Source organism: Plectropomus leopardus, chromosome 19, assembly GCF_008729295.1.
Source record: "Plectropomus leopardus isolate mb chromosome 19, YSFRI_Pleo_2.0, whole genome shotgun sequence".
Taxonomy (NCBI): Eukaryota; Metazoa; Chordata; class Actinopteri; order Perciformes; family Serranidae; genus Plectropomus; species Plectropomus leopardus.
This window is the reverse complement of record NC_056481.1, coordinates 19845280-19866522: the sequence shown is the minus strand read 5'-3', so window position 1 is coordinate 19866522 and position 21243 is coordinate 19845280. Positions and strand designations below refer to the sequence as shown.

Here is a 21243-nt window from a genome sequence, read left to right as displayed (position 1 = left end):
TCTTCAGATTTGGCACAAACATCCACTTGGACCAAAGGATGGACTGGTTAGATTTTGGTGGTCAAAGGTCACTGAGATGTTGCATCTGTGCCATTCTCATGAAAGCCATATCTCAGGAATGCATTGAGGGAATTCCTTCAAATTTGGCACAAACGTTGTGAACTCAGTGATGAGCTGACTAGATTTTAGTGGTCAAAGGTCTAAGGTCAGCGTGACCTTGTGTCCATCTCATTCTCATGAATACAAAATCTGAAGCAGGCCCTGAGAGAATTCCTTCAAATTTGGCACAAACGTCCATTTGAACTTAAGAATAAACTAATTAGAATTTGGTGGTCGAAGTTCAAAGGTCTCAGTGATGACATTTTTTATCCAAAAGGTCAAAAGTCAGACTTCACTGTGACATTATCGTGTTTCATGGTCATTATTCGATGTCATATCTCAGGGACAGAAGACAGATTAGTGACACTAATCTTGAAACTGTGCTGATTGTAGAGATCTTCTTTGCTGCCGGGGGATGATGTGTGTGAAGCATCCATGGTTTCACAGATGAGGATGTAAACTGCAAGTGAAATTTTGACTGTTTCACGGAAGAATACAACTGCAAGCAGTAATTCTAGTTTTTAAAAACACAGAAGACAAACCGCTTCTGTTTGGAGCCGATGCATGCAGCCTGCTATTTACCTTCTCACGAGCGCTGCCAACTTAAACCAGTTTCTTGCATCATCAGACTGTTAAGCAGACTTGGAACAGAAAGTTGCAGTCATCACTTGTATTCATGGGGTGGTGACAGCCGGCCGAACGTTACCACTGACTGTCACAGTCAGACACCTGGCATGACAAGGACAGTGAATCCTGCAGGGTTTCAGTCGGCCTCTGTGACTCCAATCAATGACAGTATTATAAAAGCACAGAGTGGATCTGTGCAATCAAAAAGGCCTTTTTAAAGCCAAAGAGCCCCCTCGCTCTTGGTCACAACCCGGTGGCCGTTGCCATGGAGACACTTCCGATGAGTCATTTGTTTCAAAGATAACATTCCAACATTGTTGCGCAGGGACAAGCCTCATCAATCATGCGTGAACTTTGACCCCTGACTCCCACAAGGCAGCTACAAATCAACTCTCTGCGTGGAGCTGGAGCTCATCAGACATCAACGCTGCAGACGCTCTGTGATGATGGTTCATAGAGACACAGTGAGGACTGCTCGCCATCTGTGTGTTTGTGCAGTTGTACTTGAACAAACACATCAGGATGTTGTCCAGCCCAAGTACTTACCAAAATAAAGCCTACGTTGTGTTTACATTTTTTTAAAGCTACATTTTTACACCAAATGATTAAAGGCAGCTTATTATATTTTATGTCTTCTATATTATGTTTGATATTGGGTATTTATTTTAAACGTGGCCAAAGTGTCAAATAATGATCATTGCATATATAAAAATAAAAACTCGTTTACGTTTTTTCTACTTTGACAATGATTGATTGATTGATTGATTGATTAAGATTTTTTTTTTTAAAAAAGAGGGTGAAAACAGGTGTTCCAGCATGGACAGGATGACAAAAATAGAGTTTTTGACATGTACTAGTGAAAATACTGTTAAGAATCTGAAATTGACCAGAAGAAATCCTTTTAACGACATGAACTCGTCAAATAACCTGCAGCTTATAAACTTAGAAACACTCTGGGATGGTGTATGATGACATGTGATATGTGTTTGGAAGATATTTGCTCAGTGTCTGTTGTTGTATGTCTTGTCTCGGGCACAGATTGAACGGCGCATGGAGTTGGTGCGTGTGGTGTCCCACAACACACACAAGAGGATGGTGTCATGTCTGCAGGGACACATCGGAGCAGACGCAGAGAAGAGACATGTGAGACCTTTTTTATCTTTTAATTAAAAAAAAACTAGCCAGATTAATCAAGTTTTCCAAGATATGTAATAACTTCTTGATATCACCTCCCAAACATTTTTGAGACTGTTTTATTCAAAGTGTCCGCAGTAGGTCGACAGTCCGTGATTTCTCTTTTTTTGTTCTCTACCCCACACTACCAAAAAAACGCACCACAGTCCGTCCCACGCCTCTATACAGGAAATGGTCAGGTAAAATGACTTCTTCCACCTCTCTGGTCCTCAGCACCAATCGCTCCGTTTCCAGTTCACACATCTGTCATCTTAACTCTCTGTGCATGACACTTCTGCCTTTTGGGATCCTCTGGTAAAAAAAAACAGGATGCTGCACACTCATGAATGTTTTGCACAGATGTAAAAACAATCTGTCATTAGATAGATGTCTTACTTCCCTAGTTTGCATCTTAAATCTGTGTTTTCCTCTCTTCCTCTTCCTACTGCACAATGGAAAGTGCTCCATGAATTTTCCATTGGATTCACATCAAATACGGGTACTTTGTATGCATCTGTGTCAATTGCAGTGTCTTAATGTAAGTTTAATCACTGTCTGCATCTGTCCCACCACAGAAAAAGCTTCCTCTGACTGCTCTGTCCCAGGCCATGGTGGAAGGCGGGAACCAGCTGGGAGAGGACTCCTTGATAGGGTGAGTTTGTGATTGATTGACAGGCCTGATGTCCAATTGCTCCTCTTTGGCAACTGTTGCTAACGGAGCAGATGCACCCCCAGAGAGCGTGAAATATGAGGCCGTGCATTCAGGGAGAGCAATCTGCCCAGTTTTCTGTCGATGGCACTTTGAAGTAGTTCCTTCATTCATTGTGACCGAGAGAAACACACAGAACAGGAGCAGACAGTTTGGAGTTGAGGATCTAGAAAGTGAAATCTACACAGCAGCAGCCGTGTGTCTGGAAGAAATGAGGAAGGGAAAGTCCGTCACATGGGCTGCTAGTAAATGTGATGCATTCATGTCGACCGTCAGTTTTTTTATTTTATTTTTTTATTTCAAGGCTCAGATGTTTCTATCCTGGAAAAAAACTGTGGCCCAGAACCCTGATTCATGGTCGCAGATGAGTCACTGGGCCAGTGAGCTGCAGGCACTGGGCAGCTGGAAATGATGACATCACAGTAACCTGGTTTTGCCTTCTGTTATTGGCTGGGAACAGAGGATGAGCTGGGACACATTATGCGTTGTTATATGCGGTCAGGACAATGTGACAGTGATCATGCTGATGCATCAACAGCCCTTTTTACAAACAGATGGCGCTATAGAGCAGTCCCTTCTTTATGCCTTCTATGCATTTTTAAAAATATTGAAAGTTTTGGAAAAGTCCCAGAATTTTGTTGTGTGTAATGCCTTAATATTTTATATACTGTTTTTTTATTCATTTTCTCCCAGTGTTCCGTCTCTGCCGTCATGTATGTCATCTAGCTGAAGTTATGTTTGAACAGAGTTCAAATCTGATATGTTTGAAAAATTCCAGGCAAGTGGGAAAAGAAAAAAATTATATTATGGGTCCTGGAAAAGCTGTGAAATTCTACCCATGAAAATCCTTGGAAACCCTGAGAGTTGCAGTGGAATACAAAATAAAAACAAATGAGCTCAACCAACTATAAATGTCACATTCCACATTAGTGTATGAGTAATAATCTGATGAAGTCACAGACGACATTTTTCTGCATTGAGTACTTTTACTGTTTACACTTAAAATACTGGTTATACTGACATACTAAGGTTTCAACACAGGACTTTTGCTCATGAGGAATAATTTTTGTACTTTTACTTTGTACTTTGAAGTAAAGAATCTGAGTACTCTCTCCTCCCTGGTTACTCACATATAACTATCTGATTTTAACACCCATCTCCTGCGCTGACGTATGTGTTGACAGGAAGATGATGGAAGTGTGCGGTGATGCAGAGAACCGTCTGGCGTCCGAGTTGATGCAACACGAGCTACAGATCGAGAAAGACGTCCTGGATCCCCTCAGCCAGCTCGCAGAGGTAGAAACCTTTACACCTACTGCACACAAGTTACATTTTTAAAATTCTCTCAGAGCTCTTAGTGCAGTTACACCCTGACTGTTTGCTTTCTTTGGTCTGATCGCAGTGGAACAGATTATTTATAGCGTTCTTTGTATTTCTGTCTTTTGTGTTTACACTGCTTGGTCATGTGGACTGGTCTGTTTTGGTCATGTGATTCTGTGAGGTCAAAACCAAACTGATTCCAATCCTGCTAACACAAGCGAAACATGAGGACGTTTTTTCTTTTCTTGCCGACTCTGGTTTGCCATCTGTAATACCACAAACATTGAGTAACTTTTGGCTGTCAGACGTGTACCTTTGTATTCATAAAGTTATTTTTAACATCCTTAAAAGTCCAAAAAACCCGCATTGAATGTGTATATATATATATATATATATATATGCCGAAAGACGTGTACCTTTGAATTCATAAAGTTATTTTGAACATCCATTTTATTGTAGCATTTTAAATAATTGGCTTTTTTTCTTTTTTTTGGTAATAATTCATCAACCCCCTTTTAAACGTCTTGCATATCAGAATAGCAAAACCAACAACACTCATGTTTTGTTTCTGCTCAGAGCAGAGGGTCCACTGTCTGATGCTGGACATCAAGTGCAGATTTAATGAAAATTGGCAATTTAAACAAGATTTCAAGGCATGGCTCAATCTGGCTCAAGGCAATGCATACAAGGCTCTGTGTATTTATGCAAAAACTTTTTCAGACTCGGCATGATTAGAGACAGAATCAGAATACTTTATTGATCTTTGGGGGGAAAATTATGTGTGTAGTCGCTCTGATGTAAATCATAGAGAATCATAAGAAAAATGATTGAAGAGGTAAGTAAAAATACAAAATACATGTGAACTTTTACACCAGTTAACTTTATATATATATATACATATATATAAATTACGGCAGTGGAATCCAACATGCAGAGTGAGGAACACAAAACTGAAAACTTGCCAGAAAACACCGGGTAATTCCCAGTTCTGTTTTAACTTAGTCTGTGCTGCGAGACAAAAATGTCATATTTTAAGTTACAATAAATATCTGACCAAAGTGACTGATGTTGGTTCCTTTTTTGACTTTTGGTTTTTGTTTTGGTTATCGTAAATTGGTCTGATCCAATTCAATTCTGAGTGGCATGAAAAAGTCTTAAATATAACTTCCCTAAAGCTATAGGAATGCTGTAACAAGCTGCACTGCCACTATACAGCTGTCCTACAGCATCAATGTCATTGTTGTCAACGAATCAACAAACTAAAGTAATTAAAAGCCCAAAGAGTTTGAATGAACCTTGAAAATGTGCATATTTTATAATTTTATTTTTTGAAATCAGGGGAAACGTTCGGACTGTCATCCTGGAAGAAGATTCACAACAGCTGTCAGATCTCTGTCATTCTAACTTCTTAGACTCATTCAGCCTTTTGTGTTTTTTTGATGTAACTTTTTATTCAGGTGGACATTCCTAACATCCTGAAGCAGAGGAAACAGCTGGCCAAACTGGTGCTGGACTATGATTCTGCCAGAGCGAGGTTTGTGTGTCTGCAGCTCTAAAACTCTTTCATCAGGTTCTGTGTTGAATGTGAGGAGATGCATCCAGACTAGAGGTGCAACTTATGCTTATTTTTATTGTGGATTTATCAAGGCGAACATTTTCTTGATTAATCAATTAGTTGTTTGGTCAAAAATATTTCAAGAAAATGGTGAGACATTTCAGTCAATGTTTCTCAAAACCCAAGATGACATTCTCGGATGTCTTGTTTTGTCCAATTCTTGTTCCGTTGTCCTTCTGAATGCAGATGGTTGCAGGCGACCAAGTCAATAATCTCAGGAACAAACACTCAAGCACTGACGGCCAAAGCTGACCTACTCAAGGAGGAGATGGACGAGGCCACCAACAAAGTGGAGCTCTGCAAGGTGAATGGAAATGAGTCCTTCTTCTTTATATGGAAGCCAACCAGATCATAGCAGGTCATTTAGAGAGTTAAAGACACTGGAAGTTTAAACTGGGAAAAGAGAAACCACAGCAACAACTGGACTTTCCAACACCCTCGGGCCCTCTGACCCAGTTAGCTGACGCACACACACGACTGAAACTGCCCTGTCAGCTCAGCGTGTGTTTGTGTGTGTGTGTTTGTGTCTATTGAACAGAATCCCTGGTGAGTTTTAGTGTATGGTGGCTACGTGATGTGTCAGGTTTTCTATACAGGAAGCGTCGAACCGTGTGTTTCCCCTTCAGAAGTTCTTCCTCCCGGTCTCAGAGTCCTGCCAGCAGCAGCAGCAGGATTTATGACTTTTGTAGAGCTCGGAGCTTACTGCTGATCACTGACGTCTGTCCTTCTGCCACATGAAATACACATTCATTTAATGGACGGAGATGGAAGATTTAAAAGGAAATTTACCTTTGTGTTGATTTTTTTTAGTGGTTTAATGAGCACCAATGCCTTGTGTTATAAAGATCTGATTGCTGATCTTCTGTGTGTAAAGTATCTGTTCTTTTTTTCTTTGAATTTGTAACTTTTTTGCAGCAACATTCATATTTGAAGGATTGTTAACTGTCATGAATTCATATGAGTCTGGACAGACATGATGGTAAACCACAACTTTTGGCAGAGTCATGCAATTCTACAATAGTTTTGTTTTTGGTCACTTCCTTTTCTTTTTCTGATGTTTCTGATGTTTTCTGATCCTGCCCCAGTATTAGTCAAAACTACAAAATGTAACTTCAGAAATCCAATTCTCTTAAGAAAAATGTAAACATAGGCTCTTGCCATCTGCATGCAGTAAGTCGTTTTGTCTGATTTTCTGGAGGAGTAGACCTGGGGACAGGCTTTAAGAATAACTATACAAATATCTAATCTTTTCTCTAAGGCCTGTTTGCTTCTGTAGGTCATACAGAGGCATCAGTGTTAAATTGAAACAGTTTCATAATCAGTTGAAACTCCTTATTGCTGCTTTAATAAAGTAACACGGTTTTTCAGCAGCAAAGGCTCCCCCTGTCTCACTGACCGTTGTTGTAATCGTCTAGAAAGTTTTTAAAAAATATCATGTTTCAGTTCTTCAACAATTAAAATTCCTGTTTCCATCCCCCAGGATCAACTGGCTGCAGACATGTACAGTTTCTTCTCTAAAGAAGGCGACTATGCCTGCTACTTCGTCACAGTGAGTACAGTGTTTCATCAGCGAGCCAAAAATGTGTGTTTGCATGAGTTGTTGTGGGAATGTTCACAGCTGCAGAAGAACGGAGGAACACAGACCCAGCCAGACAGTTTATTTACTCTCCTGTCATGTCTTTTTACTGCTCGTCTTGTTCGACTCACCCCCCTTCCCTCCCATCCCTCTCTTTCTCTCTCTCTCTCTCTCTCTGTCTCTGTGCTCTCTGCAGCTCTTAGAAGCTCAAGCTGATTACCACAGAAAGTCTCTCACTGTTCTGGAGACGGTCCTGCCGACAATCCATGCTCAGCAAGGTATAAAATATGCAAACATGCCTTTATGCAAACGCAGCCACTTAACACAAAACACTACGTACAAGAAGCCTCTGTGCACCACAGAATACAGGCCTTTTGAATGCACCTTTTACCGTTAAATCGACTGTGTGGTCTTTTTGGTCCCTTTAAAATGAACTTTTCCTGTTGGGTTCTGCACAAGCTTGAGAAGGTGTGACAACAAGTTGTTGCTAGGAGGAGAAACAGTTTCTTGTTCACCGTTCCAACTGCTTTGACAAATGAAACCAGCTACTGTACCTTTCAATTACATCACTCTGCTCTGTTTTCCTACCAGAAGTTACCCCAATTGTGTAATCTGTAAAGGCCGCAATGGAGGCCCAGATATTAAAGAATAGCCCTTTGTTTTCACCTCTCCAAAAATAATCTAGTTTTCCTCTCCGAGAGCCTCCGTTACGTCTTTTCTGCAGCCTGTCTTTTTTGAGGAGCTTGTTTTTTTTGTTGTATTAAACACATGTGGTCTGAACCAGACGAGCCTGGTCTCCTAGCATGTGGCGATGACTCACCAACTCCACACACACACACACACACACACACACACATACACACACCCCCTCCTCACATCACACCCACCTGGTTTTTGCGAGCCCCCCCCATCCCTGTTCAAGAGCACATTAGCTCACGTACTCACGTGTACACAGTGCTGCTGCAGAGGAGCATGTGGTTGTTATTTGACGGCACCCTGCAGGGGGAGAGAGGACCAGTTGGGAACTGGCCTGAGGGAGAGTTGTTGGCCCAGGCCAGCGACAGGTTCCTTCACTGAGTCCTGAACAGATTCATTACAACACAAATGATTTCTGCCTCTTCAATCTGAAACAATATGAATCAAACCATGAATTTCTGTCTTTGTGGTCAGACTCGTGGACGGAGAAGCCTGCTTTTGGCACGGGGCTGGATGAACACCTGAAGAGGAGCGGAAGGGAGATCGCCCTGCCGATAGAGGCCTGCGTCATGATGCTTCTGGAGACGGGCATGAAGGAAGAGGTGAGGGAGTTCAGGTGTGGAGTGATTAGACAGGAAGCTTGCCTCCTGCATGATTCTTCTGCTGTAGAGATGGGAAGATAGGGGCATTGATTGACTGTAAGAGTGAGATGAAATTGATAAGGATGTTTATTTTGTTCTGTAATGCCCAGTTTAGACCACAGATTTGCGACGAGACAAAAGTGTTTTGGAAAGTTGCAGAGAAAAGTTGCAGCTGCGTGATTTGTAGTGTGTGCTATCGCTCGCTGTTTATGCTCATGTCACACACACGGCCTAACTGACTGATTAATCAGCGCTGATATTTTGAATGATGGAGGCGTATTTATTGTGACCGCATTCCATCTCAAGCGCTAGTCGTTTTAAGCTTATGCAGTTTCATTACTGAAATACAACTGTAGCCTCTGTCTTGCCAACACTGTCCTCAAAATAAACTTGAAAAGCTGGAAATCAATGAATGGAAGTAAAGAGAGCTGTTGCTATAGAGATGATACACCGCCTCCTCTAATCTCACAAAGTGTTGCATACTGACGCATTGCAAGAAGTCGCAAGTTTCAAATTGTCTAATCATGAATCTTTCGTCTGAACTGTGTAATAAGAGACTGAAAACAAAAGTGGGGGGCACTGGTGGCTCAGTGGATAGAGCAGGTACCCCCATGTACAGAGGTGGTCGCAGGTTCGACTCTGGCCCTTGCCTTTGTCTTGGCCAAAAAGTTGCATATGAACATAAAACAAAGACTACAACCGACAGCCAACCAGCATGTATGTTCTGCACCTGTGTGAAAGGAAATAACTCTCTATACCAGCAGACAGCAGACGTCTGTGATCGGCATTCAAAAAGGGAAATAGGAAGGCCACTGTGACGTTAGTTAGCCAGTTAGCACACTTAACTGGTGGAAACAAAAGCACAACTTAGATTTATGTTATATAACACGACAAGCTGTGTGTCCTTAAACTCAAAATGATAACTAGCAGACATTAAGAGGTTCCCTCTTATCTAACCCTACGCTAATTACCTCTTCAATATTTTATGACATAGACTGAGATTTTGTTGACTTTGTTTTCTTACCCTGTGAGTAAAAGAAGTGCTGTGGCAGCTCATTAAAAGTCACATGGCTGCGTGGCTGTGATTAGTGGCTCCGCTGGTCATCGACATAATTGAAAACGAGCTTTGAACTGTTTGTTCACATGAACATCTCAAAACTGGAGGAGACGGGCGGTTAGACAAACTGTAAACAAGGGAAACTTCTGCATCTCTAAAGAAACTGTCACCCGCTCTGCTACACTGGAAATGAATGAAATGTCCCTCCTTGATACAAATTTAGAATACAATAGAATCTACTTGTCTTCTGATAATAAATCAGATTCTCTGTGTGTGTGTGTGTGTGTTTGTGTGTGTGTGTGTGTGTGTGTGTGTGTTGTGTGTGTGTGTGTGTGTGTGTGTGTGTGTGTGTGTGTGTGGGGTGTGTGTGTGTTGTGTGTGTGTGTGTGTGTGTGTGTGTGTGTGTATGGGTACACGTCTGTACAGAAAAGACACAGAAAGAGTGCAAGTGTTGACTGCAAAGCACATTATTTGTGGACCTATTCATCCCAGCTGAGCCCAGTCTGTGTCATTATGGTGTGAAGCAGCCTTTGTTTAAGTGTCAGAGTAAAGAGCGTGCTGAGCTGAGAGTGGAGGGTGTGTTTGTTTGCTGCTTTAAGGTTTCATTATGTGCAGCTGGCAGGGGGAGTTTATGTAGTGGATTTATACAGAGTCAATCTGTATAATTGAGTGTTAGGATAGTGTGTGTGTGTGTGTGCGTGTGTGCATGTGTGCGTGCAGGTTTCATTGAAAGCACAGGGTCTTTGTGGATGTTGAATGGTTGTTTGTTACTTTGTTTCTGTGGTTGATTTGTCTTTTGTGTATCTGTGTTTGTTTCAGGGTTTATTCAGAATCGCAGCAGGGGCGTCCAAGCTAAAGAAGCTAAAGGCAGCGCTGGACTGTTCCACTTCACAACTGGAGGAGTTCTACTCTGACCCCCATGCTGTTGCTGGTATGTCCCAAACCGGAGTGTAGTACTTTGTTTCTTTGAGTATTACTCAGACAACTTCTCCAATTTAGCCATCCCGTCATCCATTTTCATCCTCTTATCCGTAACCGGGTCGCAGGGGCAAAGCATACCAAACCTCCCTCTTCCTCAGCAACATTGTCCAGCACCTTGTGGGGGATCCCAGGCGTTCCCAGACCAGATGAGATATATAATCCCTCCAGCGTGTTCTTGGTCTGCCCCCGATGTGCATGAGGCCCCCAGGGGGATCCTGATCAGATGTTGAACCACCTCACATGACCCCTTTTGACACAAAGAAGCAGTGGCTCAGATGTCTGAGCTCCTCACCCTATCTCTAACGCTGAGTCCAGACACCATAAGGAGGAAGCTCATTTCGGCCCCCTGTATCCACAGTCTTTTCGTAACCACCCAAAGCTCGTCACTACCCTCTAGCTCAGTTCCCTCTCTACCATGACAGTCTGGGGCATTGTCCACATCAGAACAGACGCCACGCCAATCCGCATGTCTATGTCAAACTCCAATTTATCCTCACTCATTAGGAGGTGACGGTGTGAAGAAGCCAAAAGAGCCACATCATCTGCAAAGAGCAGAGATGTAATTCTGAGGTCCCCAAACTTGGACCCCTTCCTCCTTTTGGCTGCACCTTGAGATCCTGTCTGTGGTGGAGGCCAACACCCACTGAAAAAGTGTTTGACTGTATGCTGTGTATGTGGACACAGCTCTCACTGTGGTTGTACGGGGACCTGATGGCTTGTAGCAATGACCCCGGTACCCCTTATTGCTGCAGTACCCCCTACAAGATGGGACGTGGTTGTAAGCTTTTTCCAAGTCCACAAAACAGAGTGGATGGGCAAATTCCTGTGATCCTTCCAGCAGCTTGGCAAGGGTAGAGAGCTGGTCCACTGCTCCATGCTCAAGACAGAATCCGAGGTTCAACAGTCAGTCAGAGCCTCCTCACCAGCCCCCCTGGAGTGAAGTTTCATAGGAAGGCTGAGCAGTGTGATTTATATGAATTTAAAATCAAGTCAGGTTGTGTCACAAAAGGCAGTCAAATTTTATTTAAATGTCGGTTAAATTCATGTGATCCAAGCTATGCAGCCAGCTACTGTCTGAAACCTGCAACCTCACATTTTTTTATTAGCAAGATTCCCCATCAGAGATCATCAAAGATGGCAGATCTATACATGATATTTTACTAAACGTATTTAGAATGAAATTTCCACAGCTGATTTTAAATATTAAGCTGTCTGTGGATGTGTGTTTTCAGGAGCACTGAAGTCCTACCTGAGGGAACTACCTGAACCTCTGATGACCTATCAGCTTTATGATGAATGGATCCAGGCATCCAGGTAATGCTCATAACACTGGGAATAACACAATTACTGCATCATATATCACTGCACAGCAATGAGATGAGACGACAAATGTGCTCTGCTTTAATTTTCCATCTGCCCAGTGTGTCAGACCCAGACAAGAGGCTGCAGGCCCTCTGGGTTGTTTGTGATAAGCTACCAAAGAACAACAAAACCAACTTGAGGTTAGTTGTTTAAACCTGCGTGAGAAAGGTCATAATGAAGATAATAAAATGTCTTCCATTGTATGAGACAACAAACTGTTTCCACCATTAACTGCCATGTTTTCGTGTAGGTATCTGGTTAAGTTCCTGACCAAACTGGCTCAGGACAGCGAGGTGAACAAAATGACTCCAAGCAACATCGCCATTGTCCTGGGACCCAACCTGATGTGGGCCAAGACTGAGGGGTGAGGGGGGCTGACGATGTTATGTGTTGGTTATAAGGCCTCATTTACATCCTTGCCAGTTGCATTTGGTTTAAAAAAAAAATCCCAAATAGGTAGTATTTGTACACATTGGGGTTTTTTTCTGCATGTGCCACACATATGCACCTGTGGGAATGTATTGGCAATCTTGAGTTGTTGGGCAAACAGTAGTCATTTGAAAAAATTTAACATATTGGACAACCCCAATTATTACTGTGTAAAACAAGGAAAATGTAATAATCTCTGAGAGACATGATCCTTACTTGTTACTTAAGCTTCTTTAAATGTGTCCCTCATGATGTTAGAAAGCATCTCATTGATGTCTGTGTCCACTCAGGAGTCTGGCTGAGATGGCTGCAGCTACCTCTGTGCACGTGGTCGCCATCGTGGAGCCCATCATCCAACACGCTGACTGGTTCTTTCCTGAGGGTAGGTTCTGGATTTCGTCTGCAGCAGTTTGACAATCGGAGTCGATTTCACACCAGGAAGACACATTGAATACGACTGATATTAAGACTCAAGAGTCAGCAGGAGTCAAGATTAAAATTACTGCTGTGTCTGTCCGGGCTGAAACTGTGGTCGGCTGAAAAGCTACCATGAAAACTTAGAAAACAGATGTCGCATATTTCCCTTAATTCAGCTTGAAAAGGTCGGTCAAGTATCGCTGTGGTGAGCTGCCTTATTCAGGATATTTTCCATCAAATCAGTTTGTTTGTAACCATCATTTTTGGATAAAGACTGAGTGTGTCAACTGAAGCAAATGACACCTTCACTTCTTTGATCCAAACACTCGGACTTCAGCTGTGGGAGCTTCTTCAATAGTTTCTAGACAAATTCAGACAGATTTGAGACTTCTAACTGCTCATTCAGGCGTAGCACAGATCCTTAAAAAATCTTAAAAGGCACTGAATTCATTAATCCAGAATTAAAAATCAACTGGTAGTAAAATCCATTGCTATTAAAATGTGTTACATCTAGTTTTTAAAAGTCTTTAAAAAGCTCAGACATGGGAATTAGAATTCTTCTGAATATGTTTTTCTGATGTTGCATTGTAAAATCTCAAAATAATGGTAAAACCTATTTTTCTTAAAAACAAATTTTCCAAATCCCTCCTCTTAAACGCATTAAGACAGGGATTAAGGCAGTGGAATCCCACATGTGGAGTGGCAACAAACTAAAATCACCAAGAAAACTATCTTTAACCTTACATAAAAACTGTTCATGCTTAATTTTTTTTCTCTGCAGCTTTGGTTATTGTAAATTTCATGCCGGGTGGCATTAAAAAAGACTTAAAAAGTATGAAATCTAACTTGCCTTAAACTGAAGGAACCCTGCCACCGGTAATGTGCCATGAGGACAGTAATAGAGTAGGTTTTCTGTTATGGAAACCACAGTAAACCTAAAAAAGTGTTTCTTCTCTCACTTTATGCACACACCGGTCTATATCAAGCCAGTTCTCATCAGCAATGACTCAGGATTCACACAGCGTACAAGAGAGGCTTCAAAATAACTGCATTCACTCAGCACCAGTAGCCCTTGTTCAGTATTTCAACCAGATATGTAATTATGGTACAAAGACAATATTTGTTTCTGTAAACAATAAAACACACAGCTCAATTCAATATGAAGCCAAACATGTACTCTGATTTGTTGATCTGCAAATCTACTTTTAGATAACATCCACCTGCCGATCTTTCCTGGTGAAAACATCAATTACTGTGTTGTGTGTAAAACTCAAACTATGGGTGGGATAGTGGTACAGACCACGAGCGCAGCCCCAGACAGTATAAACGATCTTTTCTTTTTCTTTTTATTGTCATTTATTTGTAGCAGTCCATTTAAAAACACTTTTCCGTCCCTTTGATTGATGTAGGTCAGTTGAGGCTGAGCTCGTCCTCCTCCTCACTTTAATTTCCTTTTGCTATGAAAATCCAATTTTGCAAAATTGTTAGGTTCTGAAATGTCCGCGGCCGTCGCCATGACAACATTGATACTGAAGCTAAAATGAGTTAAAACGTGGTGATGTTCAAATTCAACTGAGCACATTTTCAGTGTGGAATCTGTATTATACACATCATATCTAACCCAGGACATTTTTACGTGAAAAGGAAGAATTCTGCTGTTTTACCTTAATGTTGACAAACACATGATCCAAGTGCTTCTTTGGCAGTGATTTTGTCATTGCAACATCTAAACCAGTGAATTAATACAATAATGAAAAAAAAATACAAGAATAAACAGTAAAAGTACAAATAAAAGTTTATTTTATGAAATATTACTGATTTAGAAAATGTGATTTACAGGGAGACAGGGTGGGCACTGCCTGCCTTGAATACCCTGACCACATGTCTCCTGTGCTCACTTGTATGAACTGAAGCATGACAGCATCTCTTCTGTGATAAACTGTTTACCTGTAAAGGAATGAACAGTGTTTTAGAAAAAAGATGAAACCAATTCTGAGCATCTGTTCTGATCGTATACTAGAATTCCTGCCCAGATTATATTTAGTTTTAACTGTAACCGTCCGTATGTCCCCTCTGTTTCCTGCAGATGTGGAGTTCAACGTGTCCGGCATGTTTGCGATGCCCACGCCTGCATCCAACCACAACAACCACCTTGATTACGACTGCGGCACCATCGAGAGGAAGAGGCCTGGCAGCATGGTGGGACCAGAGAACGACACGACGCGCAAAGACAAGTAATCAGTTACCTCCTTGAGAACCATCATTTTTCTGAGGCCCTCATCACTTACCAGGGTTCCCACAGTTGAGGAAAACTTGGAAAAGTCACAGAATTTACAATCAAATTTTCCAGGCCTGGAATTAGTGAAAGTTTTGAAAAAATCATGGAAATTTGTTGTGTGTCATAAATTGAACTACACTAACGCAACATCACGGTGGATTCATTTTCTGCAGCTGACGATGTAACGTAGCTTTAATATTTGTCAACGTGTGATGACATTTTTGTTTTGTTTTTCTTTTTTTGTTCATCTCGAAAGTTTCTTCATTTTCTCCCCACGTTCCGTCTCTCCCTTCATGTATGCCTGCTAGGCATGTCAAATCATTTTTAAGCACTTTTGGCTTTAGGGGAGTTGCATACAACTTTGAATGGCTGTATTGCATATTCATGTTACTGCAATTTTTTTTAAAGAAAACATGCCTCCCATCTTAACATGTTTTCTTTAATGAAGTTAGCTTTTTATTTTCTTCTTAAAAAAAACTGGCAATAGTTTTTTTTCCCGTTTTTTGGGCTGATTATTTTTCCTTTTTTTAATTTGTTGGCAATTTTTAAAGAAAACTTAAGATATATTTGCAGTTATTTTTTTCTCTTTTAAATTTTTGAATACTTTTTATAGAAAACCTTGAAAAGTCCTGACAGAGTTTTGAAAGTTTGTCCATTTAAATGTGTCAGAACCCTGACTTACTCCATTAATTGGCTTGGACTTTAATCCAGTTGCTTTTCTTGGTCCCTTTCTTTTGCTTCTTAATTTTGGGGCTAGATTTGAGTCCTTTTTAACATGATTCCTAACACACTGTTTTAATGGGGTTATGGTGATTCTCTCTCCTGGTCTAATCTCTCTGATCAAAGCTTTGGTGTTTCTCTCCTTCACTGTCTCCCCGCTCTCCCCGTGTAGCTCCTCTAACAAGCATTCGGACCACACCCTGCGTAGAGGCAGTAACACCTTAGGTAGAAAGCAGCACACCTCACCTGCCTTCCAGCCTCCTTTACCCCCTGTGGAGGCTCCGGGGCCGGGCCACGGGGCCCCGCAGGTCCCCCCGCCCTCAGCCGAGCCCCAGCTACAGGCTCCATCAGGGGGTTCAGGGTCTGATGCTGCCCAGCAGAGCTTGGCGCAGAGTCTGGCTGCTCTGGCAGCCGCTCAGCAGCTTCTAGCTCAGCACACAGAGGAGCTCAGGTAAGAGCTCTGTATCTCTGCAGCTGCACGCCAAACATGCATGCTTTTAAATGTTCAGTGTTGACGTCAAGGGACGGCATTCTCTGTGAGGTCAGTCTGGTTGCAGTTTAGTGGATTATGCATGCCTCACTGGCATCTCACAGACAGTTCCTCCTCTCTTGGTTCAGCTTGTTGCTCTCACAAAAACCGCAAGTTTTTCTTGCACCACCACCAGTTCTAGCTATGCAGACTGGTCTGAGTCGAGCCCACAGATGCAGCACAACAATGGCTGCTGTCATTCTGCTGACAGTCAGTCCCAGGCAAGGCCTCTCGACTTCCCATCCCTCTGCCTTCCTTGCTGAATCTCTGCAATCAGCAGGAACCTCACACTAACTGGCCTAAACTGCTCTGAGAAGCCGGGACGTTGGTGCCTGTTGTGCAACGACTGAAGGGTGTCTTTGATTTAGCTGCTGAAAGGACAACCTTCATATTCACACAGATCAGCATTCTTTTGGTCCTACAGACTCTGTCGTAAAGTTCGATGAAACACCGAGATTAGATTTGTTTGTTTGATTCTAATCAGTCTAAACTACAATTAAAAAAAACATGCAGTACTCAGAATTTCAGAGAACTCTCAGGTTGTTAAAGTCTCTCTTTTGTTTCCTTTTTCTTTAAAGCAACCCAAAGCTACGTGACTCCACAGCTGCCCCGACCCCTCTGCTCCAGAGGAACGGCACCGGAGGAGGGGGCCACGCTGCAGGGCAGCTGGGCACAGGGACCCCTGGGGCTGGATCCATGGGGCCCAGTCCGCATATGATGCGCAAAGGTAAGAGTCAGTATGATCATCTGCCTCAAACATTTCTACAAAACTTCTCAGTCATTAAGATTATAGGAAGATTGGGGGAGCTCTGTATGATGTTCACCATCCCATTGGCCTCCCCTTTACACTGCACTCAACTCAACATTGTAGTTTGTTTTACTTTGCACAGCTCCACTCTTAAAACTCGTGCAAAGCAAGTATGTTGGCATTGCTACACATCAGCGAAGAGTTTAAGTGATATTAGAGTTAGATTTGAGCAGTTACGTTGGTTAGGAAGAGTAACGAGACAGTTCTGTCTGACACCAGGCAACATCGACGCTGCAATAAAAATATATTTAATTGCAAGTGAAATCAATTTGTGATTAAAACTGTACGAATCCATTTATTTTGAAAATCCAGAGGTTTTGCTCTCTGCTGAGCTGAATCTTGTAGGCGAGACCTGAGAAAATATCATTTGGGTGCGCCAAAAAAAAAAAACAACCTACTTTTTATTTCAGCGTGAAAAGTTTTGCTCTCGTCCCTTTTCGTTTCGATTGCATAATAAAGAAACAAAAGTAACTTGTCCATGGTGCGCTTGCTTTCTTTTTAAACAGAGAGATGATTCTTATGCCTTTCTGATCCATTACAAGGCGCTGCTATTGTATAGCCTCAGCCTACATTTATGAACTCATACGACCTTATGAACTCAACAGTGTAGCCGTGTCTTGTGGTGTGATTCTGAAGTTCAGACTGAAGTCAAGTTTGCCATGACATTGTTTATTCTACCATTTATTGAGACACATTTTTGAATTTTTATCTCTTCATATAGTTTGAAAATAGTTTGATATGTGGTTAATAGTTTGTCACAACGGTGAATTACAACGTTGTCTGGAATAAACAATTAAGCTGTAGAGCTGCTGGTAGGTTTATTATTTTTGTGCAATGGGGATAAAGCTAGGTGGCTGGACGGGCTAGTTTTCACCATATCTCACCATGTTTTTAGTCCTAATGCTAAGCTAACAGCTTCAGATGGTAGCTTCATATTTTCTGCACAGACATGAGCGTGGAGTCAATCTTCTCATCAAACTTTGGGAAAAAAAGTGTATTGCCGAAAATGTAAAACTAGGGCTTTAACACCCTTTTTTTTTGTCTTTCCTCACCTTTCATTCTTGGCTTTAATTTGTTTATTGATTAATTATTTAAATGTTTTATAATGTAATTAATGAAATTAATTTATTAATTTTTAAAAACATATTTATTATTAATTTAAAAATTTAAATTTAAATTTAAAAAAGTGTTCAACTGTATCCTTTTTGACTTTTTATTCGTATTTCTGGTGTTATTTTTAAATCAGGAGTCTTGTATGCAAAGGAACACATCTTTTGCATTTGTTAACATTCACAGATATGTGTAGGTTTTATACTATAAGAAAGTATATCTGTTAGTCTTTTCTACCAGTAATCACAAGATTCACCCTTATATTTCAGGTACCAAGAAGCAGGCTCCAGCCCCTCCCAAGCCGATGAACCCTCCACCCAGCCAGCCCTGTAACTCAGTAAACCACGCCTCCTCTTCTGGCTCCTCCCAGTCCCTCAGTCCCACTCCCAGACCCCTGTCCAGCCACTCACCCGCCTCACCCACCTCTCCCACCTCACAGCCATGTGCCACACCCAGACGCCACTCCAGCAACCAGCCGCCGATCCAGGCGCCCAGCCATCCGCCTCCAGAGCCTCCGTCACAGGCCAGCCCTCCGATGCAGCCCACGTCCCTCAGTGGGGACCAGCAGAGCACGGACCCCTCACCTCCAGACACCCCAACTCCTCCGGACACCCCTCCACCCTCCAGCACCACCACCACCACCACCACCACCCAGGACGTAGCTCCTCCGTCCCCGTCTCCCTATCAGTCGGGCTCCCTTCCCCGTCCGCGACCCGTCCCCAAACCCCGGAACAGACCCAGCGTCCCACCTCCGCCGCAGCCCACCACGCTGACCAGTGACACCAATGGGATCTGTGCCTCCACGTACAAGATGATGGGTGAGTTTCTGATCAAGTTAGATTGTCTAAACTTTTCTGCTGAATGTGCTCTCTGTCTAACAGCGCTGTGATACCTCCGCAGGTTAAAGAGGCACCTGTGAGAGGTTTGTTGTTAATTTTCACTGGCAGCACTTTTTGTTTCATACTTCTCACCACCACAGTCATTTAGTTCTGCCTGCTTCTGCTATCGGTGTCATGTTGTTAAGAGCCCTGATGCACGACTGTCACGCTGTGTGTCATAGAGCTGTATGACTCTTTAGTGACAGACCTGTTTCTTAAAAGCTCTTCGCTTTTAAGCTCCTGGTCTGTTTATTTTGGAAAGGCATAGATCCCTGCCAATAATACAGCTCCCCCCTAAACAATAATTAATGAAGGAATTCTGACCAGGAGTAGTTTCGACCGCACCTTTATAAGAGAACTTCATGTCAAATACAAAAAAAATTGCAATTTTGTTGAGTGATAATAAAAGACTGGCATATGTAAGAGGACATGTCTTCCATCAGGGCTATGTATCGTATCACGAGTCACTCATCTTCACAGTCACTGAAAAGTGATACCATCAGTCACAGTGTGAAACTGAGGCCAAACCCTGGTTTCACATGTGGATCTGAATTTACAGTCAGTAGTCATTTTCAGTTCCTTGACTGTCAACGGGGGAATTCTGTTTTTGTTTTTATCCTGTTCGTCAGTGTAGGTGTTGTGATGATTCTGTTTTAAGCATGTGAGATGCTGACATGCACGTTCTCGTATTGTCCTGCCAGAACGTATTCAGAAATTACAATCAGCTTGTATCCAACATTCAGAGTCTGTGCTCTTTAGTCAAACAGTGTATTGAATTGTACACAGGTGGGGTTCTCTACAGTTCTACATTTTCCATCAACTTCTTCACTGCTTGCTGCTCTGTGGCAAAACATCGCCACCTGCTGTTCAAATGTTCACACTGCTGTTTCACTGCTGGGCCCCTGCTGCTGTTTGAGCCGTGGAAAATATTACACAGCTGCACTGGATGGCTTCATACTCCAGGATGAAGCAGCACATGTTTGTGATTATGCGTTGGCATGATGTGGGCCGTCTAAGGTGTTTATGTAAATAGCATGACAACGTTATAACAGTTTCTTAACAACACAAACATTTGCTGAAATCATTTTTTCTCATAGATTTTTACCTTGTATTTTTTCTTTTTTTAGATTTGAAATTTTTTTGCATTTTTTTTTCTGTCTTCCTGATGTGTACTATACTATGACATGACTTTGTTGCGACATACTATGCTATGACTTTTTGTGGGAATTTTTTTATGACATCTTATAGTATGGCTTTTTTGATGATTGGCATAGAAAAGTCACACAATAACATGTCATCCAAAATTCCACAAAAAAGTCATTGAGTAGCATGTCTTCCAAAATGGCATTAAAAAGTCATAGTAAAGCAAGACAACATACAACTCTATTTATCCAGGTGGTAGACCATTCTGATTTCAGCTGTTTTTTTGGAAGTGTTTTATTTTGGGATTTTTCGACATGCTATATTATGGTGTTTTTGGGTGTTGTTTCGTCATTCTATACTATGACATGTCGACATGCTATACTATGTGGTTTTTAGTTGTTTTTGGGACATGTCATATTTTGACATTTTTGGCAATAATACATACTTTGGTCATTTTTTCAACATGCTATATTATGGTGTTTTGGGCCTTTTTTGCAATAATCTATGCTATGGCGTGTCTCAGCAGGTTATTTTATGCGTTTTTTTGCAGCTGTTTTTAGCTGTTTTTGGGACATGTCAAATTTTGACATGTTCCCCATACTATAGCCTTGCTTTCTTGGTCATTTTTTTGGTCATGCTTTTTTGTATGTTTTGGGGCCATTTTGGGATGTTTTTTTCAGCATTATATATTATAAAATGCCTTTACCTGCTGTACTAACTGGTTTTCAGACCTGTTTTTTTATTTTTGCCATACTATAGCCTTGCTTTTTTGTAATTTTTTCAACATGCTATTTTATATGTTTTGGGGCTGATTTTGCGATGTTTTTTCGACACTGTACACTATAACATGTCTCTAAATGCTATACTAGGTGGCTTTCAGCTGTTATTTGGACATGCCAAATTTTGACTTTTTTGCCATACTATAGCCTTGCTTTTTTGGTCATTTTTGAAACATGCTATTTTATGGGTTTTGGGGCCATTTTTGAATGTTCTTTCAACACTGCATATTATAACATGGCTCTACGTGTAATACTAAGTGGTTTTCAGCTGTTTTTTGGATATGTCAAATTTTGAC

The 21243-nt window shown here is 41.7% G+C and overlaps 1 protein-coding gene across 5 annotated transcripts in view; it reads left to right on the top strand.

Moving 5' to 3' along the window:
• The window catches only part of arhgap17a (Rho GTPase activating protein 17a), a 44204-nt gene that overhangs the window by 16508 nt on the left and 6453 nt on the right, over positions 1-21243 (top strand). Inside the window, exons 3-21 of one of the 5 annotated variants that reach the window (XM_042507509.1) lie at positions 1765-1869; positions 2067-2099; positions 2475-2551; positions 3793-3904; positions 5386-5462; positions 5730-5847; positions 7024-7092; positions 7316-7397; positions 8290-8417; positions 10333-10444; positions 11727-11808; positions 11916-11996; positions 12107-12220; positions 12576-12667; positions 14789-14936; positions 15873-16151; positions 16808-16956; positions 18417-18965; positions 19048-19069. In XM_042507509.1, coding sequence (XP_042363443.1) covers positions 1765-1869; positions 2067-2099; positions 2475-2551; positions 3793-3904; positions 5386-5462; positions 5730-5847; positions 7024-7092; positions 7316-7397; positions 8290-8417; positions 10333-10444; positions 11727-11808; positions 11916-11996; positions 12107-12220; positions 12576-12667; positions 14789-14936; positions 15873-16151; positions 16808-16956; positions 18417-18965; positions 19048-19052 — 2412 coding nt within the window. In that variant the 3' untranslated portion in view covers positions 19053-19069. The remainder of the gene's footprint in view (positions 1-1764; positions 1870-2066; positions 2100-2474; positions 2552-3792; positions 3905-5385; positions 5463-5729; positions 5848-7023; positions 7093-7315; positions 7398-8289; positions 8418-10332; positions 10445-11726; positions 11809-11915; positions 11997-12106; positions 12221-12575; positions 12668-14788; positions 14937-15872; positions 16152-16807; positions 16957-18416; positions 18966-19047; positions 19070-21243) is intronic. The other 4 variants (XM_042507507.1, XM_042507508.1, XM_042507510.1 and 1 more) reach the window with 4 other exon arrangements.